The sequence below is a fragment of the Xenopus laevis genome, chromosome 1S (assembly GCF_017654675.1).
Source record: "Xenopus laevis strain J_2021 chromosome 1S, Xenopus_laevis_v10.1, whole genome shotgun sequence".
Taxonomy (NCBI): domain Eukaryota; kingdom Metazoa; phylum Chordata; class Amphibia; order Anura; family Pipidae; genus Xenopus; species Xenopus laevis.
This window is the reverse complement of record NC_054372.1, coordinates 25380715-25406896: the sequence shown is the minus strand read 5'-3', so window position 1 is coordinate 25406896 and position 26182 is coordinate 25380715. Positions and strand designations below refer to the sequence as shown.

The 26182-nt window shown below is 38.9% G+C and overlaps 1 protein-coding gene across 6 annotated transcripts in view; it reads left to right on the top strand.

Annotated features, from left to right (window-relative positions):
• Positions 1–26182, top strand: part of pds5a.S (PDS5 cohesin associated factor A S homeolog) — a 62823-nt gene that overhangs the window by 25877 nt on the left and 10764 nt on the right. For all 6 annotated transcript variants that reach the window (NM_001096594.1, XM_041576875.1, XM_041576884.1 and 3 more), the window contains 12 exon segments: positions 2258–2371; positions 5641–5722; positions 11116–11164; positions 11454–11593; positions 12801–12916; positions 15301–15406; positions 18425–18585; positions 20580–20703; positions 23449–23607; positions 23698–23766; positions 25572–25708; positions 25959–26082. In NM_001096594.1, coding sequence (NP_001090063.1) covers positions 2258–2371; positions 5641–5722; positions 11116–11164; positions 11454–11593; positions 12801–12916; positions 15301–15406; positions 18425–18585; positions 20580–20703; positions 23449–23607; positions 23698–23766; positions 25572–25708; positions 25959–26082 — 1381 coding nt within the window.

Here is a 26182-nt window from a genome sequence, read left to right as displayed (position 1 = left end):
CATTCAAACATGGCACACTCAAAGAGCAAATGTATAGTCTGCGTTTATAAAATATAAAGTTGAGGACAGTGACTGTTGAAATACAGATCAAAATTGTCAATGGCAAAAGTCAGCATTCATCTTTACCTCAAGCTTACACTCTGTATGTAGTCTTCATATAGCACAATGCCCATATAGAAGAGAAAAAGTTAGATATTACCTTTTAGAAAAGTAAAAAAGTAGACTTTTGTTATTCTGTGCATAGACATTTCTGCTGGCCATTTTTGTTGTCTGTGTGATTCAGTGGGTGTGGCCCTTACCAACTGGGTCCCCCGTGAGATCTTTATACTGGCTAAATTATTAAAGGGATACTGTCATGGGAAAAAGTGTTTATTTTCAAAACGCATCAGTTAACATTGCTGCTGCAGCAGAATTCTGTTTCTAAAAAGAACAAACAGATTTTTTTATATTTAATTTTGAAATCTGACGGGGCTAGAAATATAGTCCTTTTCCCATGTGCCTCCAGCACTCAATAGTAAAAAAAAAAGGTCTCACTGTGACACATTCAGTTACATTGAGTAGGAGAAACAACAGCCTGCCAGAAAGCAGTTCCGTCATAAAGTGCTGGCTCTTTCTGAAAGCACATGAATAGGCAAAATGACCTGAGATGGCGCCTACACACCAATATTACAACTAAATAAAATACACTTGCTGGTTCAGGTATGAAATTTTATATTGTAGAGTGAATTATTTGCAGTGTAATTTAGAAATAAAAACTACATCATAAAAATCATGACAGAATCCCTTTAAATTATCTCAGTTTGGTCCCCCAATCAAGTGGCCAGATTGGACAAAGCGTTCATATCTGGAAAGCTGAAAAGTTGGAACAGCACCAAAATTCGTTCTGAATAAAAAAGCCTTTATTGGTAATGACCATTCACCAATAAAGGCTTTTTGGTTTGGTGCTGTTCCAACTTTTCGGCTAATATTACCAGTGGAAAGTGGCCATTGGAAAACGTGCACCAACAAAAAGAAAAAAGGTGCCTGTCGTGCTGACTACTTGTTTGCTGCCATATCCGGAAAGCTTCCCAAATTTTCTCTTGTGTAAAATGTTTTATTCATATGCTTTTATTAGTTGCTTACCATGTTCTAAGACTTAAATCTAAATGATATGGTCAGCATTTTTCAGGAAAGCTAATATGGAGTATATGGGGGAAATCTGGATAGAGACTTAGGTGCAAATTCACTAAACTCCGAAAATTCGCCAGCGATGGTTTCGCTCACATTGCGACACTTTGCCAGGACAACGCTAATTCATTAAAGTGCGTAGTTGCGTCAAGGGCAACAAATGATGGCGAATTTCCTCTATCGTTAATTCGGAAAGCAAAGCGAAGTTGCACTAGCGTTGGCTAATTTGCACACGGCGGGAAGTTAAAGTTGAATGGACGTATATGTTGCAGCAAATACATTACATTGCACAAGCCCAGGGAACCTTAATAAAATAAAATAAAGTTGTTATAATGCCCTACACATGAGCCCAGTGTATAGTTTATGTGCCATATGTTAGGGAATGTAGGGGGGAAGCCGGGTACCCAAAAAAACAAAAATTTAGGCTCTTTTGCAGCCTATCACCCTGAAAAGCTTAAATTACGCTCTTTTGCAGCCTATCACCCTGAAAAACTTAAGTCGCCAGTTTTTTTTGGGAAAAATGTAAACTTTTTTTTTCGAGGAACTCCTATCTACACTATTGCACTTCGCCTGGTCTGAGGTGGCGAAGGCAAGTCTGGCGCAAGAGGTAACGTTCAGTAAAATCCGCATCTTAGTGATTTTGCGTAGTTACGTCCATTCGCCAGAGCGAAAATTCAACTGGCTTTAGAGTGTGAGGTACCGCTAGAGTCTATCTCCTTCGCTAGCGAATTTACGCCTGCGCCTGTTAGTAAATCAGTGAAGTACCGAAATTACGTAACGTTGGCGAATTTTTGCCAGCTTTAGTCACTTCGCCCTTTAGTGAATTTGCCCCCAAATCTAAGCACTTGTATCTTGCATCCAAAGCATGATTAGAAATCAGAACATACTGTAGTTCCCATGTATAATCATAGTAGACTTGAATAAGCTAACGTATCCTAAACTGGAAGCTGTGTCTGTATATTTGATTCTGTATGTCATTCACTCTTGAGCACTTGTTCTACAGCTTCTCTTTCCGAGGGCTTGTTCATTTATAGAAAGTTTATGACTTCTGTTCTTATGTATATATTCTCATTATTTTTCATTTCTCTAGGTTACTTGTAGAGAAAATCTTTGCCCAGCAGCTTGTCCCTCACAATCTAGAAACAGAAGAAAGGATGAAGTGTCTGTACTATTTGTATGCTAGCCTGGATCCCAATGCAGTAAAGTGAGTACAAACCAAAATGAACATACTTAGGCATGCTAGTAAGTCACTGTTAAAGGGGACCTGTCACCAAAAAAAATTTATTTCAAATCCTATTTTATCATGTTAGTCAAGCAAAATGAACTTTAATTACACTGTATAAATTATTTGAATCTTTGAATATTGAATCTTGTTTCCATCAGTCTGGGAACTCATAATTATATCAAGCAGGAAGGAGCCATTTTGTGGACACTGTTATTAAGACAAGTCTTGTATCATCTCAGAGTCTTGTTTGTGCACCAGAATGGGGGACCTGATGTCCATCCCCATGCCCTGGCTACACAATTAAATGGTTGAGAACTGAGGGAATGTGGGAGCAGTGACATCTAGGAAGTGCTGAATGGAAAGTGAAAGTAATTGCTTGCCCCGCCTCTATGCCTAGGAATAGAGGAGGGACAGGCAATATTTGATTGACAGCTGAGATTTTTAAATGAGTTTACAACAGCTATGAATGCTTTAATAAAAAATAGAAATTGGATTTCATATTTAATTTGAAAAGGACTTGTATGATACAGATTTTTATGTCTGGGTGACGGGTCCACCTTTTACATGTAGAGTGATGGTAATTTCTCATACCACATGTTCTAATTATATTTAAATGGTTATGTCATAAAAATAAGTCCATAAGCACTTAAGTATACTAGTGGCCATAGAAGTCTTTTGGATGGTTCAGTGTTCCTCCTGATGAACAGCTCTGTAACATGCTATAGTGTTTTTCCAGGACCATGTTCAGTTCTATTTGTTTTTTTTTTGTTTTTTTAATTTAAAGGGATACTGTCATGGGGAAAAAAGTTTTTATTTTACAGTTAATAGTGCTGCTCCAGTAGAATTTTGCACTTAAATCCATTTATCAAAAGAGCAAATATATATTTTTTTATATTTAATTTTGAAATCTGACATGGGGTTAGATATATTGTCAGTTTCCCAGCTGCCCCCAGTGATGTGGCTTGTGCTTTGATAAACTTCAGTCACTCTACTGCTGTACTGCAAGTTGGAGTGATATCACTCCCCCCCCCCCTCAGAAGCCTAACAACAGAACAATGGGAAGCTAGCCAGATAGCAGCTCCCTAACCCAAGATAACAGCTCCCTGGTAGATCTAAGAACATCACTCAATAGTAAAATCCAGGTCCCACTGCGACACATTTAGTTACACATGACCAGGCAAATAAACTTGAGATGGCGCCTACACACCAATATTACAACTAAAAAAATACACTTGCTGGTTCAGGAATTAAATTTTATATTGTAGAGTGAATTATTTGCAGTGTAAACCGTGTAATTTAGAAATAAACTACACCATGAAAATCATGACAGAATCCCTTTAAGAATACTAGAAGTTTAGTAATAGAAGTCTTTTGGACACTGTTCAGTGTGCCTCCTGTTGAACAGCTCTGTAACATGCTATAGTGTTTTTCCCGGACCATGTTCAGTTGTTAGTAGACAAGAGTACAAAAAAAAGATAAACAAATATTTTTTTATTTAAAGTATCGTGTAAATAAAAATATAGCATCCAAATTGCAATTTAAATTGCAGATAGACTTGGAAGGGAAATAATTAAGACACATGACAAAATAATACATTGAAAATCAAGATAAGGTATGCTACCATCTATACACAACACCCTTGAAACTGAAATGAATTGACAACTCATTAAGCTCATGTCGACTCAAACTAATCATCCTCACATTTTTCATGGCAATCGTTTTAGTCGATGGGACAGGTTAGAAAATTTCTGTCGACTATCAATAATATCTTTGCATGTATTGCCTATCTGGTGATATCCATGGGTGACTGTCACCACTATTTCTCAGACATAACTTTTGTGCAATAGCTGTGTGTCAATTAATGCCCAGAAGATTGTCTGATTTTTTTTTAAATTTATTTTGCCTACATTTTTAGTCTTAAAGGGGAACTATCGCAAAAATGAAAATTTACTATAAGCTTCATCTTGCTGAAATAAGACATTCTAAATACAATCAATTAAAAATTCTGAGGAAGTGGCGAGACGCCACGAAACGCGTCAAGTGTGGGGTTACAACATCCATGTAATGTACTGACGGTTTTAATGGATATTTAATAAACAGAATTTTACTCCTGGACCACCGTGTGCTCCGTACCATTTGTCTTCTAATTAAAAATTCTGTGCCTTTGAAGAAATAATCAAGTTATTCTTCAGTATCTCACTCTCCGCAACCCGTCACTCTTCATGCTGAGGTCTGGGTCAGATTTTGATCGACAGGTAGGTCTAATACGTCTTTTAGGGGGGGGGCTCCCCTTTCTTATCAGAATAACTCAAATAACCAACTCCAGCACATACAAAATAACAGACTCTGGCAAACACTTTGCACGCCAGAGACACAGGATTTCCATCAGAGTCGGTTATTTTTAGTGAGCACCTAAGTTGAGTGCTCCCCCCCCCCCCAAAGGATGCGTTAGACAATAACTTTCAATCAATAACTTGATTATTTCATAAATGGTACAGAATTTTTAATTGATTGTATTTAGAGAGTTTCTTATTTCAGCAAATGACGCTTATATAACATATTTAAATTTTTGCAATAGATCTCCTTTAACGGCTAGTTGTAGATCGTTCAATTGAAATTAAGTCTTTCGTTATGCAAAGAGTAAAATCTGCATGTCTATGGCCATCTTTACACCTGTATTTCCCTATGCTTTTACTGTGACATACCAATGGAGTTCCTCCAAACAATAAGCCAGCAGTTAAAAAAATACAAAATAATAATAGGACACACTGGGCAAAAACCTAACGCGTTTCGTTCCTGTTGGGGCACATTACCTATGATTGCCCCCAATAGGCACAAAACGCAATAGATTTTGCCCAGTATGTCCTACTAAAAATTTTTTGTATTTTTTTTTAGCTGCTGGCTTATTGTTTGGAGGAACTCTCATCTATTGGTATGTCACTGTATGTTTGCAGCCGGGGACTGGGGTGAACTGTGTGGATGTCCTGTTAATATAAATTTTTCTTTTTTCAACTATTTTTTTTTTCGGTAGTACTATTATTCTTGCTTTGTGCCAGTACCAGTGACCAACATGTGATTATTTTGTAAGGAATAAAATTAAAAAAACATTGAGAAAGTTGTCTGTAAGAGTGGATGCTTTGAAGACCGTCATCACACCCTGTTTTAAACATAGGATGTGCTTTCATTTCTTAACACTATAAAAATGTATTGTAACTGGTAGTGTAATCTCCATTTTCCTTACCTTGTAGAGCATTGAATGAGATGTGGAAGTGCCAGAATATGTTGAGAAGCCATGTAAGGGAGCTGTTGGATTTACACAAACAGCCCACTGTAAGTATCTGCAAAGTATTATTTATTTGAAATTAGCTTGAAGGCAATGTTGCAAGCATTCAGTGTTGTAGGTATGCAATATATTTCCACTTCGTATTTTGCTCCGTTATTTTAACATCTGAGTCAGGAATACGAGGCTGAAATCTTTATTTGCCTCTTAATATTTTTGAGAATAAAATAACAAGCAAATGTAAACTAATTTCCCTCTACTAGTTCATAGTACACATCAAACATTAAAATAAATGTACGCAAATACCTTTAAAATTACCTTATACAGAAAAGTTGGGGCGTTTCATGTGTGTTATTTGTTGTGTACAGCTGGCTATGTACTTGTCCTCCTATCAGTTGTGTGGGCGGAGGAGGGGAGACAGACCCTCTGGAGTATTTGGCAGTATCCTGACACTACTTCTAGTAGCCATAAATTATGGGGGATGTAAAGTTGCTATCGTGGAATGTGCGGGGGTTAAATTCCAAATTCAAAAGGGCACTCGTGTTTGACTATATTGGGAAATACAAACCTGACATCCTCCTGCTTCAGGAGACCCACCTGGTTGGTCAAAAGTTGCTGGCCCTAAAAAAGAGATGGGTTAATCAGGTATACCATGCCTCCTACTCCACATACTCCAGAGGGGTCTCTATCTTGGTACGTAGGAACCTGCAATATGAACTGCTAAGTGTTAACACGGATCACTTTGGTAGATTTGTAATCCTCCATTGTAAAGTCAATAATCAGGAGCTGATAATAGTCAATGTCTATATGCCTCCTCCCTTCAAGCTGGATCTGTTAGACCTCATCTTTTCCAAGCTCTCTGTTTACTTACCTTGTCCAATTTGTGTCATGGGGGATTTTAATACGGTGCTCGACCAAACGTTGGATAGGCTACATGCCTCCTCAACGCCTTCCTCCCCGCTCAACCAGTGGATGGAGGCAGTGGGGTTGACAGTCATCTGGCGGCACAAATTCCCCGCAGAACAACAGTTCTCCTGCCACTCAGTGGGTAAAGGTTCACTATCCCGCATAGATATGGCCTTGGGCACCCCAGACTTCACCCAATGGGTTACGGAAGCCAAATACCTCCCAAGGGCCCTATCTGATCACGGCCCTCTATATCTGGTGTTTAGTGTCACACCCCGGGTCAAACATTTCCAGTGGAGACTCTCTCCCCTATGGCTCAATAACGCCGAAGTGGCCGAGACCTGTACTCAGGGCTACGGTGAATACTGGGAGACTAACTCCCACTCAGCGCAAAACAATACTTTATGGGACACCTCCAAAGCAGTAGCTAGAGGCACCCTGATCTCAGCAATTGCCAGAGCAAGAGCGGTAGCTAAGCAAGCAATTGATGAGGCTGCGGCTGCAGTCCTCACGGCCGAAAAAGCCTATTGTGTACATGGCACTGTAGAAAGTCACCAGCAGCTGATTACTGCCCAGAGAGACCTCGAGTTGGCGCAAACTAACGCCACTAGGAAAAAATTACTGTATATCAACCAAAAGATATTTGATCAGGGGGACAAAAATGGCAAAACCCTGGCGTATCTGGCTAAAATTAACAACCCCCCCACGATGATAGCTCGCATTAAAACCACCGCTGGTGATTATATGACGAGGGCGGAGGATATTGCAGACGTATTTGCTAACTACTATCAGGACCTCTACTCTGCGCACGCCTCCTACTCTAATGCAGAACTTGACCAATACCTACAAGGCATTTCCTTCCCTAGGCTTAGCCCAGCGGAGTCCTCATATCTGGATGCCCCCATAACCTTGGGTGAAGTGGTGGAAGCCATAGGGAGCCTATCTCCAGGGAAAACCCGGGTCCAGATGGTCTACCGACCGCCTGGTACCGCTTTCTTAGTGACCAGCTCGCTCCCAAACTCCACGCCACACTAGTCACGGCCAGAGAGTCAGGGTCACTTCCCCAATCCTTCTACAATGCTACCATAATTCTTATACTTAAAGAGGGGAAGGATCCTGACTCTTGTGACTCTTACCGCCCCATTTCTCTTATTAATACGGATGTGAAGGTCTTAGCGAAAATTTTATCCCAGCGCCTTAATAAAGTGATAGCCACGTTGGTTCACCCTGACCAAACTGGCTTTATGCCCAACAAGAGCACGTCTATTAATCTCAGGCGGCTGCACTCCCACCTCCAAATTACACACAGTAATGGGGGCAATAGAACGCTAGTATCCCTAGATGCCACCAAGGCTTTCGATTCCATTGAGTGGTCATACTTGTGGAAGGTGTTAGAGAATTTTGGGATAGGCGGCACTTTCATAAACTGGATTCATCTACTCTTTTGCTCTCCGACTGCCCGTATACAGGTAAATAATACCCTTTCTAGAGCCTTTCCTCTATCCCGTGGTACCAGGCAGGGATGCCCGCTCTCCCCCCTATTATTTGCTCTGGCGATAGAGCCCTTAGCCATAATGCTACGCCAAGCACCCGACGTGACTGGCCTTAAGTATGGGAGACTAGAAGAAAAGATAGCCCTATACGCGGATGATATCCTTCTATTTTTAGCAGATCCCGAGAACTCGTTGCACAGGGCGTTAGAACTGATTGATCAATTTGGCACCTTCAGTGGGCTGGTGGTAAACAAGGGCAAATCTACTCTTTTCTCTATTGAAGCACCCCGTACTGAAGGGGAGATCCTGGGCCTGAAGTGGGTGTCGAAATTTAAGTACCTAGGGATTACCATATCAAACAACCTTGATGATTATGTGGCGGATAATATTGAACCAGTAACGCATTCGTTCAAAGCTAAAGCGGGTCGTTGGGAATGCCTTCCTCTCACAGTGTGGGGCAGGGTGAATTTATTCAAGATGATTGTCTTGCCCAAATATATGTATGTGATGCAACATGCCCCAGTGTGGATTGCCCCGCAGGTACATAAGCACATAGACTCTATCTTGCTTCCCTATATATGGGCCCATAAATCCCCTAGGATCAGTAAGCTCTCGCTTATGGCCCCTCAGGAAAAGGGTGGCCTTGCCCTCCCACATCTCCGTTATTATTACTATGCCTCGCAACTAATGTATGTACACAACTGGTTCTGCCCAGACCCAGAGAACACGCTAACGGCACTTCATGCATCTATAGCAGGTTCCCTAGAGGCAATCAGAAATCCCCCTTACAGAAGACGCAGAGATACCCCGGAATTGCCACCAGTGCTGACAATCCCGCAAAGAATATGGGCTATAGTTCGGAAAATACTGACCCAAAATAGTCCTACACCCTCACCGTATACTCCATTGTGGAGGAACTCGAACCTCCAGCACCTAACACAACTGCCAGATTTCCATTATTGGCCTAGACTGGGAATTCGGCACTTGAGCGACTTGGTCATTAATGACAGCTTTCCGACCTTGTCCCAACTTAAGGAGAAACTGAACCAGCCCACAATTCAGGTATATCGGTTTCTGCAGCTGCGGCATGCATTTGTGTCCCAATTTGGTTCGCAATCGGTCTCTACTGTGGTTCCACAGTATGAGCGCAGATTATGGGACCCGAGCCCTAAGAAGTTGATATCTGACCTCTATAAATCCCTGATTCCTGCTCTAGGCAACCCGTTTGGGAAGGTAAAAGGTAAATGGGTTGTGGATATCCCTCATTTGGATGACACACTGTGGGAAGATGCGGTTGAGGGAGTGTATGATTTTCTGATTTCTACTAGGGACAAGATGGTTCAGTATCGGATTATGCATAGGACCTATGTCACCCCACTGAGACTTAGAATGATGGGCAGGAACCCCACTGCCACATGCCCCAAATGTCAGGCCCCAGATGCTGGTTTCTTCCACCTATTGTGGACCTGTCCGCTAGTCCACGAGTTCTGGACTGCAGTGGTAAAATATCTCTCCGATCAGCTACTCCTCCCCGGGGTACTAGCCCCGGAGGTGTGCCTGCTGGGGCTTGTTGATGAGCTGGCCCCCCTAAACAAAACTAGGATATTGCTAAAGTCTGTGTATTTCTATGCAAAGAAACTTGTTGCAATGAAGTGGATGAGCCCTCAAGCACCTACAACCAAACAATGGGTCCAATTGGTAAATAGTAAGCTTCCTGTCATTAAGCTCACATACCTAGCCAGACGCTGTCCCCACAAATTTGAAAAGGTCTGGGACCCTTGGCTAGATGTCAACTCTGCAGCAGCCCCCTAGCTCTGCGCTTCCTTAACAGTCCCACGTCCTTGGACCGAGGTGCCCCGTCCCCTCCCCTTGCCCATTCACGGATGTATGCTATATGCTCATACTAATTGTTGACTTATTTTGATGTATAACTGATTTGGATTGTCGTAGCCTCGCTGTACTTGTTACTGTGTGTGTTGTTTGTTGTGAAAACAAAAATAAAAACCTTTTAAAAAAAAAAAAAAAAAATTACCTTATACAGAAGAACCCGTTTTACGTTTTTCATTGAACCAGAAAAAAATGGTGTAATGGCTAGTCCACACAAGTAGATTCAGGGAGATTTTGTTGCCTGGTGACTAATCGCCTCGTCTTTTGAGCGACTATCTCCCCGAACTGCCTCAGCGTTTTTCCCCATAGGCTACAATGAAAAGTCGCCTGCGCTAATGCACACGCGGCGATGCGTTTTCTATAGTCGCCCGAAGTTGCCTCACTGAGCCAGGCGACAAAATCTCCCTGAATCTCCTCCTGTGGCCTTACCCTTAAATACAGGCAAATGTAAAATCAGGGAAATGTATTATGCATAATAACAACAATGTGAAATGAGGGAAAACTTAAAGGGATCCTGTCATGGGAAAATATGTTTTTTCCAAAATGAATCAGTTAATAGTGCTGCTCCAGCAGAATTCTGCACGGAAATCCATTTCTCAAAAGAGCAAACAGATTTTTTTATATTCAATTTTGAAATCTGACATGGGGCTAGACATATTGTCAGTTTTCCAGCTGCCCCAGTCATGTGACCTGTGCCTGCACTTGAGGATGGAACTACTTTCTGGCAGGCTGTTATTTCTCCTACTTAATGTAACTGAATCAGTCTCAGTGGCTCTTTTGAAAAATGAATTTCAGTGCAAAATTCTGCTGGAGCAGCACTATTAACTGATGCGTTTTGAAAAAAACATGTTTTTCCATGACAGTATGCCTTTAATATCAATATGCCTTTTAATGTAAAATTGAGGTTCCACTATAATATGCTAAACACTAATATAATCTGTTAAAGGAGTTGTGCACGCTTAGGGTACAAGTATGTAAAGCACTAGATACATTTTACTACAGGTATGGGACCTGTTATACAGATTGTTCAGGGCCTGGGGTTTTATTGCATGTGTAGGATTAACTCGTACATTGATCGACTCGCATTGTTGCCAGTGTCTCCATTAAATATGTATTGCACTCATATAATTATTGGTATTGTATGTTTTATTCCTCAGTCAGAAGCTAACACCACTGCCATGTTTGCAAAATTGATGACAGTTGCAAGTGAGTACATTTTTTTTTGTGGATCAGATCCCATTTTGACACAATCATACTGCTGAGTGATCAGGGCATATGCATTTAAAATTCACAGAAATGGGGGTATAATATTGAGGATAATATTCTATGCTTGGAAAACTTAGCAAAATTTGAATCATTTATTCACCCCAAAATAAGGGTTTTGAACAATAAGGTACATTTAAAAAATTGCAGTTCTCAGTTTAGACAAATTCGTTTGTGTTTTTTTTTTTTTGCAGTTGCGTTTTCATGATAGTTTACTTTTTCCCCTTCCCAGAAAACTTGCCAGATCCAGGAAAAGCACAAGATTTTGTGAAAAAGTTCAATCAAGTCTTGGGCGAAGATGAGAAGCTCAGGTCTCAGCTGGAAGTTTTAATTAGTCCATCATGTTCATGTAAACAGGCAGATGTGTGCGTGGTAAGACAAACCCTTCATAAATACAGGTTGTGCTTAGATCCATGTCTTGTAGAATGTCAGTGCTTTGTCTTAAATACCTTTAGTTTTCAGCCACACTACATTTTGGAAGGCAGTGGTAAGCGAGGGCAAAGTGCAAAAAACAGAAGCTATAAGCATCTTTTTCCCCTTCCTTTCTCTTTTATTAAATAAGTATCTTATAATGGTAACAAAGATGTTAACCTAACCCTAGTGAGAAGTACAGAATGGTAGGTCAAGTATACGGGTCATATGTATTAAATCCTTTCTTTTATTGAACATTTTTATATACAGTAGAACCCCCATTTTAAGTTTTTCAGGGGGGCCAGAAAAAAAATGTTTGGGAATATATTATGCATAACACATAGGTTGGACCACATTCAGAAATGTAAAATGAAGGAATCCTTAAAAGAGAAGAAAAGCCTAACTAAAGAAGTAGCTAGAAATGTTGTACATAATGTTTTGAGCTTCTGTACCAGCCCAAGGCAACCACTGCCCTTTAGCAGTAAAGATCTGTGTCTCCAAAGATGCCCCAGTAGCTCCCCATCTTCTTTCCTACTGATTCACTGCACATGCTCTGTGCTGCTGTCACTTACTGAGCTTAGGGACCCACTCACAATATACAGTACACATAGAATATAAATGTCACGATATAAGGCTGATTAGTAATTAATACAGATAATTACTACATGGCAGCACAGAAACCAGTGCAACTCACATCAGAATTTAATAATCAGCCCTGTAGCATCAGCTTATATTACAGACAGACCTCATTTTCTGCTTGATAATTTGTGAAGACCCCTAAGCTTAGCTTCTTAACAGCTGAGCCCACTGAGCATGTGAGTGTCACAGACACTTTCCAAGATGGTGACCTCCTGTGACAAGTTTGAGGTCCTGGATCATTGCAGCTATTGAGAAGCTGAAACGTTAGGCTGGTGCAATAAGTTCAGTATATAAATATATCGTTTAGCTATATTAATTTAGTTCTTTAAAATTAGAAGATGTAAAATTGAGGTTTCACTCAACAACGAAAGGTTGGCACAAACAAGGTTGAAAAACAAAACTACTCCCCTCACAATATTGCTTTTTTTTTTTGCTTGGAAGTATTTTGAATTAAACCTGCTTCATATATATTGAACTATCCGTAGAACATGCAGCTTTCCTTTTATTGACTTTATTATTTGTATTTTAGAGGGATATAGCTCGTAAGGTTGCAAATCCCAAGCAACCTACAAATCCGTTTCTGGAAATGGTCAAGTTCTTACTGGAAAGAATTGCTCCAGTGCATATAGATTCAGAAGCTATCAGGTACATTCTCTGCTTCAAATAGAAAATTGTAGTCCTTACATGTTTTATTTGTTTTGTTTTGCTTATTTGTTTTACTTGGTTTCATTCCAACCAGAACACTTAAAAAAAATATGCATGTTCTTTCCATGCTTGTATAGGCTCCATCCAGGTCCTCCCAACTCCTTCAAAAACAAAGGCAGGTTCACTAGTTCCTGGTAAAACTGTGTCAATGTGCAGGGACTGATGCGGATCTCTGTAAAGTGCTGCAGAATATGTCTGTGTAAAATAAATAAATTATAATTATATTATACTGAGACCACCCAGTACAAATATGGCTCAAAAAAAGCACATTGCCCGTCTATTTGCTGTGGAGGGTTTCTGTTCTGTGTACAGTCTTAAAATAGAACATAAAATTTTGCATTAATGCTTAATTGTAACATGACTTCAGTTTTAATTAATACTTTTAGAGGCACATTTATCAAAGGTCGAATTCATGTGAATTTTCTTTTAATTAATAAATTTAAATATACTCAAAATTCAATAGGGGGTTATTTAATAAAAAAAATAGAATATCCAAAACTCGCACAAATTTTACCAACCTGAAAACCCAAATCTGATTAGAGTAAACTCAAATCGAGCTTTTCTCTGGAAAAAACCTGAATATCAAGAAGGCTATTAACAAGTTCAAATTGGTCCCTGGACCTCTCCCGTTGACTTATACATGAACTCGGCAGGTTTTAGGTGGCGAATAGTCTAATTCGGTTTTTTAAAGGGTCATGGTTTGATAAATCTTGAAATTCTAATTTTAATTCCCGATGCATTTGTGTATATGGAAATAAAAGTTATTAAACGGGTTGTTCACCTTCCAATCACTTTTTTTCAGTTGTTTTTAGATCACCATAAGCAAAAGACTTTTTTCATTTTCCATCTTTTTTTTATCGTTTTCCAAAAATCTAAGTTTAAAGTTTAATGTTGGTGTCTCTGGTGTTTCAGTCTGGCAGCTCAGTGATCCAGGAGCAGATTATGAACTGTTGTAATTTGCTGTATTTAGTTGATACATTTCTCAGCAGTATCTGTGGAATATTAGCAACTATTGTATCAATTCTAACGTAATGAAACCCAGAGATTCTGCTCAGCAGGGACAAAGATAACAGATGTATCAATAAAGGGGGTTATTTATTAAGCTCTGCCTGAAATCTGAAAAATTCACAAATGTATTAACTAAATGTATCAATTTTGAACAGGTGCTTCAGAAGGTGAAAAATGACACTTTACACTTGAATATTAGAAACACAGTCACACATAGAAAATAGAAAGTCATTGGAAAAAGTCGTTATTTCTGGTGATCTATCTGAAAACAACTAGTTGTTTGAAGGTGAACAACCCCTTTAAAGAGTCGATGACCCCCCCCCCCCCAGAGCTGCTTTAGAAGGTGTAAAATTAAACTTTACAGTTCAATATTCGAAAAACAGTCACAAAGTGATTGGAAAACATCTTTATTTCTGGTGAACTATCTGAAACCAACTGAACTGGAAAAAGCGTTTGAAGGTGAACCACCCCTTTTAAATGGATTTTGAACTTTACTCACTTTTTTTTTTAAACACACAGTGTTATACAGTGTGTTCAGAATAATAGCAACCATGGGTAAAACAAAGTTCACTTAGATGGGAGAACATTTTTGAATTATTTTGTTTTGTTCTATGACTTTTACCTATTGGTTTCATCTTTCAGCCATGTAAACGTTTGGAATTTCTGTAATGATCTCTTCACACTTACTGTGTATTTGTTAACATGGCATAGTCTTGATTTCCTGTACACGTTTGTGTTTACATTTAAATGGCAAACATAACATTTTTATGTGTAATCATAGGCCTTCTACGGTTCCCTGCTTGCAATCATCATCCCTGCTTAGTAAACATACACAGAGTTTTAATAATCAGCTACAAGCATTAGACATGAATATACACGGATTTAGGACTACTTAGCACCTTCCTTAGGAGATCTAATTATGGAGGGGTCTGAAGCAGTGGAGTAACTACCAGGGGTGCAGCTGGTGCAATCGCACCCAGGCCCACACCCCCTTGGGGCCCACCGGAGCCGTGATAATGGTGATCGCAGGAGGCTGGGCAGGGGGAGATATTACAGCTTGCATGATTCATAGGGGGGAGAGCCCAACAGGGGGGCCCAGGTGCACATGCTGTACCAGGGCCCACCGGTGAGTAGTTATGCCACTGGTCTGAAGTGCTGTGCTGAGGAAACAAATCTGCTTTGTAATTTAAACAGGGGAAGCTTTGCTCACAGCACATATAACAGAGAATGATATATGCTTTAAAAACAATTCTAGGTAACAATATCTGTTATTCATAGTATTCTTACTAGTATTTTCTTTGATTTTTGTTTTCCAGTGCTCTAGTGAAGCTAATGAATAAGTCAATAGAAGGTACAGCTGATGATGAAGAAGAGGGTGTGAGCCCTGATTCTGCTATAAGGGCAGGTTTGGAACTACTGAAGGTAATGTCCTTACGTAAAGACGGAGCTAAAACAAAAAGTGTATGTATATGGAGACTATATGATCACTAGATTAAAAACTGTATGTGGGGAAAAAACATTACAAAGGTAAAAAGCAGCAATTTCTAATGGGAAGGCCCCAGGTTTTAAAGAGATCCCTATAGAATTCTACAAAAGGGATACCATTGTTACTAGATTGAAAGCTTTCTGCAGTCAAGCTCTTCAAGATAAACTTGTGCCCCTATGTGTAAAACTCTTATCACCGTAATACATAAACAGGTTACTGTAGTACTGGTTATTTTTTTATTTTTACCACTCTATTTCTTTGCTTTACTGTGATATAAAAATATTGGTCAAGATCCTGGCTTGGACTTAAAGCTATTCTTAAATTAGTTTGAAGGGACCCAACTTGATTTAGGCTAGACAGAGCCTTGACTATAAGCATCAGAGAAGGCTTTCTGCCAATTTACAAATTCCACATGCTACTTCTGGTCAAAGGGTTCTTTCATACTTGGATGCTGTCAAAGCTTTCAGTTCTGTAGAATGGATTTTCCTCTGAAGGTTATTGTTAAAGGAACAGTAACACCAAAAAATGAAAGTGTTTGAAAGGAATGACAATAGTATTTAATGTTGCCCTGCACTGGTAAAACTGGTGCGTTGCTTCAGAAACACTGTGTAGCCAATGGGGCAGCCATTCAAGCACAGGATACACAGTAGATAACAGGTTCTGAAGAAACCCATTGTATACTATAGAGCTTATCTGTTATCTGCTGTGTATCCTGTGCTTGAATGGCTGTCCCCATGACTACACAGCAGCTTGTTTGTATAAACTATTGTAGAGTTTCTGAATCAAACACACCAGTTTTACAAGTGCAGCACAACAGTACATTATATTTTCATTCCTTTCAAACACTTTACTGTTGCTTTAATTTCAAGAGAAACATATAAGAGATGTATAACGAATCAGTAGGATTAGAGGGGCAACAATAAGAACATGCATTTAGTTTTCATAGTAAAATAGTAAGTTAGGTTGATAAAAGGCACACGTCCATAAAGTTCAACCATTTAACTTTTTTAACCTGCCTAACTGCTAGTTGATCCAGAGGAAGCCTCTCCAATTTGCCTCAGAGGGAAAAAATTCCTCCCTGACTCCAAAATGGCAACCGGACCAGTCCCTGGTTCAATGTGTACTATGAGTTATCTTCCATAACCCTGTATTCCCTCACTTTCTAAAAAGCCATCCAACCCTTTTTTAAAGGAGAATTCAACCTTGCAGAAAAAACCCCGTACCCCCCACCCCACATAGACCCTCCTCCCCCAGGCTAACTGCCCCCCCCCCCCGGGGAAATGCCCCATACTTTACACTTAGCCCTCTGCGCAGATACTGGCAGCAGACGTCACGGCATTCATCTTCCGGGTCTTCGCTAAGCTGACTGGGAGCTTACCGAAGACCCGGAAGATGGATGCCATGAAGTCTGCTGTAAATGATACTTGCAAAAAAAATTGGAAAGACAGCACTCCGTTGAAAAGAAAAGGTTTCGGGAGCAACTCCCTTAATCATAGGCTTACAGATACATTTGTGTCACTTCCTTAAATAGGCTATACAACAGTGGCCTCAAGGAAGTGCTAAAAAATACAATGTAGAAAACGTGTGTTATCTTTCAAATGTGTCACGTTGAATAAACTATATAAATACCTGATAAAAGGCTCTGTTTATTATACCGTTAAAACCAATAATCCTGATTAAAATAACCACTATGCACTCCCAAAAGGGGCTGTGTGGCCAATAGCTGGGGCATGTTTCTGACTGGCATCCTTGCAACAGGATCTTGACAAACTGGCAATCTGGGCAGCTAAGTGGCAAATGAGATTCATGTAAAATGGAATTGATACAAGGACTCAAAGGTCATTTTCCATAATGGATTTGCCTAGTGCCGTCCCATTAAGGGTATAAGTGGATATTTTCACATCCCAGGTCCATGACTTTACATTTATCAACATTGAATCTCATTTGCCACTTAGCTCGCTAGTTTGCCAAGATCCTGTTGCAAGGATGCCACATCCTTGGAATTAATTGGGCTGGATATTTGTATTCTGCAAACACTGATACATTACTTACTATACCCTCCCCTAAGTCATTAATGAACAAGTTAAAAAAGTTGACCCAATACCGAGCCCTGAGGGACCCCACTAAGAACCTTACTCCAAGTAGAGAATGAATTAACAGCCACCCTCTGTACCCGATCCTGTAGCCAGTTTCCTATCCATGTGTGAACGACTTCATTAAGCCCAACAGACCTTGGTTTAGAAACCAGTCGTTTGTGGAGCACGGTATCAAATGCTTTGGCAAAATCCAAATAGATCTCAAATTTTGAATGTGATCCCTTAGCAAGCCTTCAAATAATTTGCCGATGTCAAAATTACTGGCCTATAATTGCCAGGCTGAGATCGTAATCCCTTTTTAAATATTGGAATGACGTCAGCTTTTCTCCAGTCCATAGGTACCATACCAGATGAAAAGCGAATCTGAAAAAATCAGAAATAGGGAGTGGTCTAAAACTGAACCAAGCTCTCTTAGAACCTAGGGGTTTATGCCATCAGGCCCTGGAGCCTTGTTTACATTAGTTTTTATTATAGCTTTATGGATCATATCCTTAGTCAGCCACTGACTAGATTGAGCTGGGCCATCTGTGCAGCTATGAAGTGAGCCTGGGAACTCAGGCTCTTCTATTGTATACACTGAAGAAAAGAACCGATTTAGCACATTTGCCTTTTCTGTATCTGTTGCAACCATACTGGGAGCAACACTCTCCACCTGCATCTTTATACTATTAATATAGTTTAAACTTTTTAGGGTTAGTTTTAGCCTCAGCTGCAGTGCACTCTTCATTTCCTTTCTTTGCTTTCTGGTTCGCTGTTTTACAACATTTGACATATTTTGAGGAAAAGATAATCCATAGCTGCCAGTTTAGAATCTATTATTTTTAAACGTTCCATGCCATATTTATTTATTTTTTTCAGGTACTTTCCTTCACCCACCCTACCTCGTTTCATTCTGATGAAACATACGAGTCATTGCTTCAGTGCCTCCGTATGGAAGATGATAAAGTGGCTGAAGCAGCGATTCAGATCTTTAGAAACACAGGGCACAGAATTGAGACTGACCTGCCACAGATCAGATCGTACGTTTTCTTTTGCTGCAAGTAGAAATATAACGTTCCATGATAATAACTCCCAACGATGTTGTTGGTAACCTGCAGCACTGGTTTTCAGAGAGTACCAGTGTACAGCTTGAATTAATGTCCCTCAATCCTGTCCTTACACTTTATGTGTCATCCACGCCTGACCCAACCTTAGGATAAAGTCAACACATAGAATATGAGGTTGTGTGGGTTTCCAGTGTGTTGCACCATTGCAGCCAATTGTTAGGTAAAGGGTAAACAAACAGGAATGTCCAGAAGCTTGTGTTTAGTCTAGCTGGAGCATCCAACTTATAGCCACTATGGAACGGTTTGTTTAGTGTTTTTTAAGGGGAACTATTGCAAAAATTAAAATATGATTTATCCTTCAGCATACTGAAATAAGAAAATTTCTAAATACAATCGATTAAAAATGAATTGTACCGTTTCTGAAATAATCACGTTTATCTTCACTATCCCTCTCTCAGCATCTGTTTCTTTCATTCTGTCCTCATGCAGCACTTGGGTGTCCGATAATAATTGACAGTTAGATCCAATATATGGGGGTCTCCTTTTGCCTAGAAGATGTATTAGAGCTCACTCTATTAAAATCACCAGTAATCCTGTCTCTCTACATGCAGAATTTTTGCAAAAGGCAGTTGTTTTGTTAGATTTTGTTTGTACTGGAATCAGTTATTTGAGTGAGCTCTAATACATCTAAGATTTATTGGCTCTAACTGTGAATCTGACACCCAACTGCTACATGAATAGAGAATAAAGAGAAACAGATGCTGAGCGAGTAATGGTGAACAGAATGTGATTATTTCAGAAACAATGCACAATTTTTAATTGAATGTATTTACAAAGTTTTGTAAGAGCAAGCTTATATTAAATTTTCATTTTCGTGATAGTTCCCCTTTAACTTGTCCTAGATCGTTAAAGGGGTTGTTCACCTTTATGTTAACTTTTAGTATGAGAGTGATAGTATACAACAGTTTGAAGTTGGTTTACATTTTTTTATTAGGATTTAAAAGTAGAAATAATAATTAATGTGTAGCCTTGCAGAGCATTTGTTTTTTAGATTGGGTCAACGACCCCCATTTGAAAGCTGGAAAGATTCAGAAGAAAAAGGCAAATGATTCAAAAATTATAAATAATGAAAAGCTATTGAAACATAGCTTAGAATTAGCCTTTCTAGAACATACTAAAAGTTAACTTGAAGGTGAACCACCCCTTTAAAGACCTGCATCTATAGATGTTACTTTTTGGGTTCTTTCAATTTTTTTAAGCTTCTTGCATTGCCAGTCCAGTTTTGAGGTAAATAATCAATACAAAATAGCTTTGCAATGTTGTCCTATGGATAGCAATTCTACTTTGTGACCTCTTGGACCAATGTTTTCAGTGGATTGCCCAAACTTGTTTTAGTTCATGTTGTAGATTTTGGACCATTACACACTTTGTTTTGGGTCTTTTTTTGGGGGTTGTTTGTGAATTTGTTTTTGCTGTTCAGAGCACTTTCAGGAAGTCACACATTTTGACACACAGGACAACGAGATTCAAAATGTTACACCTGCCGTCTACCAATAGTTGATTTACCATTACTAGGGATGCACTGAATCCACTATTTTGGATTTGGCCAAACCAAATCCTAATTTGCATATGCAAATTAGGGGTGGGAAGGGGAAAACATTTTTTATTTCCTTGTTTTGTGACAAAAAGTCACGCGATTTCCCTCTCTGTCCCTAATTTGCATATGCAAATTAGGATTTGCCAAATCTGAATCCTGCTGAAAAATGCTGAATCCTGGCAAAATCCCGAACCAAATCCTGGATTCCCTAACCATTACACATTTTCTGATATTGGTGATTGCAGTTCCTATTTTATATGCATTTTTTTTTTTTTGCAAACCTGAAAATAATGCTTTATGTAAGTCTTTTTCTACCAAAGTTTTATTGCAGTATGAATAATCGACATTTTTGCTATTCTTGTGTCCATAGTGCACTTATCCCAATATTGCACCAAAAAGCCAAGAGAGGGACCCCGCACCAAGCCAAGCAAGCTGTGCACTGCATCCATTCTATATTTTCTAACAAGGAAGTGCAGCTGGCTCAAATTTTTGAGGTAACTGTTTATTTCTTCGGAGGTTAATGTTATAGAAAATAAAATACGTTTTAACTATCTTCAGGAAAAGATCCCTTATTTGGAAACCCTTTATCCAAAATTCTCCAAATTACAGGAAGGCCATCAGCCTTAGAGTCCATCATAAGTAAAATGGTTTTATTCGATTTCCCTTTTCTCTCTAACCGTTCATTACAGGCTCAACTAATCTACATTGAATTATGCATTGGTGCCAGAACAGTTCTATTGAATGTATTTCATGTTTTAAATGATTTTCAGTGATTTTTAGCAAACTTAATATATGGAGATCCAAATTACGGGTAGACCCCTTTTCCAGAAAAAATTACAGGAAGGCCATCTGCCATAGAGTCCATCATAAGGAAATTGTTTTACTTTCTTTTCTTTTTTTTTTTTTCTTCTTTCGTTTTACAGGACTTGGCTCGGGATTCATCCAAAGTTTGATTCCATCCAAATAACGAGTGCCTGGCAAAACTAAATCTGAAGCCTGTCACATGTTTATGGCTCAAGTTCCCCTTTAAAGGTTCACTCTTTGGTCAGCGCCCTGCTTGAAATGAGTGCAGATATAGGAAAACTGTCAATCATAGTTTCAAAAATATCTAGTACAACAAAAACAATTTCAGGTTTGATGTTTAGCCAAATTTTTTTTTTCGAGAATTTTGTTATTTCAATTAAATCTAATAATGTTGGCTTTTGTGCATCTCTATTAAACATAATCTTTGGCCATCTAAGGAGACGAAGGCAACTCGGGTGAAGGAAATTGCCTACAGTGAACTTCTGCAAAGACTTCAGATTTTACATCTTTACAGAGAAAATTTGCAACATTTAACGATGCACCTAGAATGCTTGGGACATGGATTCTGGATAAGGGGTCTACCCATAATTTGGATCTCCATACCCTAATTTACTAAAAATAATTTAAACATTAAATAAATCATTTTTTAAAAAAGTAAAATCATTTTCTTCTGATGGACTCTATGGCAGATGGCCTTCCTGTATTTTTTCTGAATAAGGGGTCTACCCGTAATTTGGATCTTCATACCTTAAAGGGATACTGTCATGGGAAAACATGTTTTTTCCAAAACACATCAGTTAATAGTGCTGCTCCAGCAGAATTCTGCACTGAAATCCATTTCTCAAAAGAGGAAACAGATTTTTTTTATATTCAATTTTGAAATCTGACATGGGGCTAGACATTTTGTCAGTTTCCCAGCTGCCCCTGTCATGTGACTTGTGCCTGCACTTTAGGATGGAACAACTTTCTGGCAAGCTGTTATTTCTCCTACTTAATGTAACTGAATCAGTCCCAGTGGGACTTGGCTTTTACTATTAAGTGCTGTTAAAAATTATTTAATGTTTAAAGGATTTTTAGTAAATTAAAGGGATACTGTCATGGGAAAACATGTTTTTTTTCAAAACACATCAGTTAATAGTGCTGCTCCAGCAGAATTCTGCACTGAAATCCATTTTTCAAGATAGCAAACAGATTTTTTTTTTATTCAATTTTGAAATCTGACATGGGGCTAGACATATTGTCAGTTTCCCAGCTGCCCCTGGTCATGTGACTTGTGCTCTGATAAACTTCAGTCACTCTTTACTGCTGTACTGCAAGTTGGAGTGATCTCATCCCCCTCTCTCCCTCCCCCCAGCAGCCAAACAAAAGAACAATGGGAAGGTAACCAGATAGCAGCTCCCTAACACAAGATAACAGCTGCCTGGTAGATCTAAGAACAGCACTTAATAGTAAAAGCCAAGTCCCACTGGGACTGATTCAGTTACATTAAGTAGGAGAAATAACAGCTTGCCAGAAAGTTGTTCCATCCTAAAGTGCAGGCACAAGTCACATGACAGGGGCAGCTGGGAAACTGACAAAATGTCTAGCCCCATGTCAGATTTCAAAATTGAATATAAAAAAAATCTGTTTCCTCTTTTGAGAAATGGATTTCAGTGCAGAATTCTGCTGGAGCAGCACTATTAACTGATGTGTTTTGGAAAAAACATGTTTTCCCATGACAGTATCCCTTTAAGGTATGAAGATCCAAATTACGGGTAGACCCCTTATTCAGAAAAAATACAGGAAGGCCATCTGCCATAGAGTCCATCAGAAGAAAATGATTTTACTTTTTTAAAAAATGATTTATTTAATGTTTAAATTATTTTTAGTAAATTAGGGTATGGAGATCCAAATTATGGGTAGACCGCTTATCCAGAATCCATGTCCCAAGCATTCTAGGTGCATCGTTAAATGTTGCAAATTTTCTCTGTAAAGATGTAAAATCTGAAGTCTTTGCAGAAGTTCACTGTAGGCAATTTCCTTCACCCGAGTTGCCTTCGTCTCCTTAGATGGCCAAAGATTATGTTTAATAGAGATGCACAAAAGCCAACATTATTAGATTTAATTGAAATAACAAAATTCTCGAAAAAAAAATTTGGCTAAACATCAAACCTGAAATTGTTTTTGTTGTACTAGATATTTTTGAAACTATGATTGACAGTTTTCCTATATCTGCACTCATTTCAAGCAGGGCGCTGACCAAAGAGTGAACCTTTAAAGGGGAACTTGAGCCATAAACATGTGACAGGCTTCAGATTTAGTTTTGCCAGGCACTCGTTATTTGGATGGAATCAAACTTTGGATGAATCCCGAGCCAAGTCCTGTAAAACGAAAGAAGACAATAGGGTATATTTTATCTTTAATTGGTCTTTTCATTGTCTGCTCTTCTCTTGTAGCCCCTCAGCAGAAGCTTAAACGCAGATGTACCAGAACAATTAGTTACACCTTTAGTCTCTTTGGGTCACATTTCGATGCTGGCTCCTGACCAATTTGCTTCTCCAATGAAATCTGTTGTGGCAAACTTCATTGTAAAGGATCTGCTGATGAACGATCGGGTATGTGCAGAGTTTTTTACCCCCTTTATTCTATTTGATTGAGACAATGATGTCATGTTAATGTAAATGATTTGTTTCTCAAATTTCTAGTCTAATGGTGACAAGAATGGCAAACTGTGGTGCCCAGATGAGGAAGTGTCTCCAGAAGTCCTTGCTAAAGTAAGAATGCTCTTATATATACTCTTACACTCTTATTTCAACTCTTCAGGAAGTAGTCCAGGAGCCCCACACAGACTGGTTGATCCAGAATTGGCTCCTACATGTGATACCTCTTCAGGGTTTTTGGCACTTCTAAGCCCAGAACACCCAACGTTTTCTGTTTCCTTCCTGTCTCTGTTCTCAGAGAACAGACAAGTTCAGATTTGGTTAAAGGGATACTGTCATGGGAAAAAAAAAAAATTCCAAAATGAATCAGTTAATAGTGCTGCTCCAGCAGAATTCTGCACTGAAATCCATTTCTCAAAAGAGCAAACAGATTTTTTTTATATTTAATTTTTAAATCTGACATGGGGCTAGACATATTGTCAATTTCCCAGCTGCCCCAGGTCATGAGACTTTTGCTCTGATAAACTTCAGTCACTCTTTACTGCTGTACTGCAAGTTGGAGTGATATCACCCCCCTCCCTTTCCCCCCCCCCAGCAGCCAAACAACAGAACAATGGGAAGGTAACCAGATAGCAGCTCCCTAACACAAGATAACAGCTGCCTGGTAGATCTAAGAACAGCACTCAATAGTAAAAACCCATGTCCCACTGAGACACATTTAGTTACATTGAGAAGGAAAAACAGCAGCCTGCCAGAAAGCATGTCTCTCCTAAAGTACAGGCACAAGTCACATGACCAGGGGCAGCTGGGAAATTGACAAAATGTCTAGCCCCATGTCAGATTTAAAAATTGAATATAAAAAAAATCTGTTTGCTCTTTTGAGAAATGGATTTCAGTGCAGAATTCTGCTGGAACAGCACTATTAACTCATTCATTTTGAAAAAAAATTTTTTTCCCATGACAGTATCCCTTTAAGAAAATTAGTACTGATATGGGATTCTCAACTTCTCAACTGAAAGTACGACATTAGGGAACATGTGGGATTTGGGGATTATGATATTTGGGATTATGATTGAGCAAACAATGGAAGTAGTAGTAGCCAGTATGACTTTTGGAGAGACACATTTGTTAGCAGTTCATTCTCTGAAATAAGTTATTGAAGCCTTTGTTCTTGAATATTTTTAATTAAAGGGGAACTATCACAAAAAGGAAAATGTAATATACTCTTCATCATATTGAAATAAGAAACTTTGTAAATACAATCAATGAAATATTCTGCATCGTTTCTGAAATAATCAAGTTCATCTTGGGTGTCAGATGAATGATCCAATATATCTTATAGGGGGGTTCCTTTTGCCTAGCAGATGTATTAGAGCTCACTCAAATAACGGATTCCAGTACAAACAAAATTGTGCCTTTTGCACAAATTCTGCATGTAGAGAGACAGGAGTGATTGGGGTTTTAATAGAGTGAGCTCTAATACATCTTCTAGGCAAAAGGAGCCCCCCATAAGATATATTGGATCTAACTGTCAATGAATATCTGACACCCAACTCCTGCATGAAGACAGAATGAAGAGAAACAGATGCTGAGAGAGTCATAGTGAAGATAAACGTGATTATTTCAGAAACGGTACAGAATTATTAATTGATTATATTTAGAAAGTTTTTTATATTTCAGTATGATGAAGCTCATATAGAATTTTTCATTTTTGCGATAGTTCCCCTTTAAAGTGGAAATGTTTTCCTCAAACTATTGATAATACTGGAGCCTTGAAGAAGTAATTTTATATAATATATATCTATATCTATCTATCTATCTATCTATCTATCTGTAACCTGGTACTTGTTTGGAATTAAAAATCTATGAATGCTTAATTTGAGATGTTTATATGACTAATAGTGTGAATCTCTTATCAGGGCCAAGCAATAAAGCTATTAGTTCGTTGGTTGCTGGGTATGAAAAACAATCAGTCAAAATCGGCTAACTCCACTCTACGGTTATTATCAGCTATGCTTGTGAGCGAGGGAGATCTGACAGAACAGAAAAGAATTAGGTAAGTTTTAAACATATTGTGAAAAAATATTCTATGTGAATACATTTAACTTGGGTGACTTAATGTGATATTAATCCCAGGGGTGTAACTACAGAGAAGCAGACCCTGTGGCCCACGAGGCCCTAATAAATGAGCAATTAAACTAAAATTGATAACATTTCCTGATTTGTATGTCACTATTTGAAGACAATTTCTATCTAACAATACTTTGCTGTGTACTGATTTAGAATGTCCCTATGTTATATTTCAGTAAATCCGACATGTCCCGGTTAAGGTTGGCTGCTGGCGCTGCTATCATGAAGCTTGCCCAGGAACCGTGCTATCATGAAATCATTACTCCAGAGCAGTTCCAGCTCTGTGCTTTGGTTATCAATGTAAGTTCTTTATTTACCTTTTGTAACATGTTTAAAGGGTAAGCGGTTGGCTCCAGCTGCAAGTACACCCAGAATTGTATATTGAAGAGGAGGTACATTT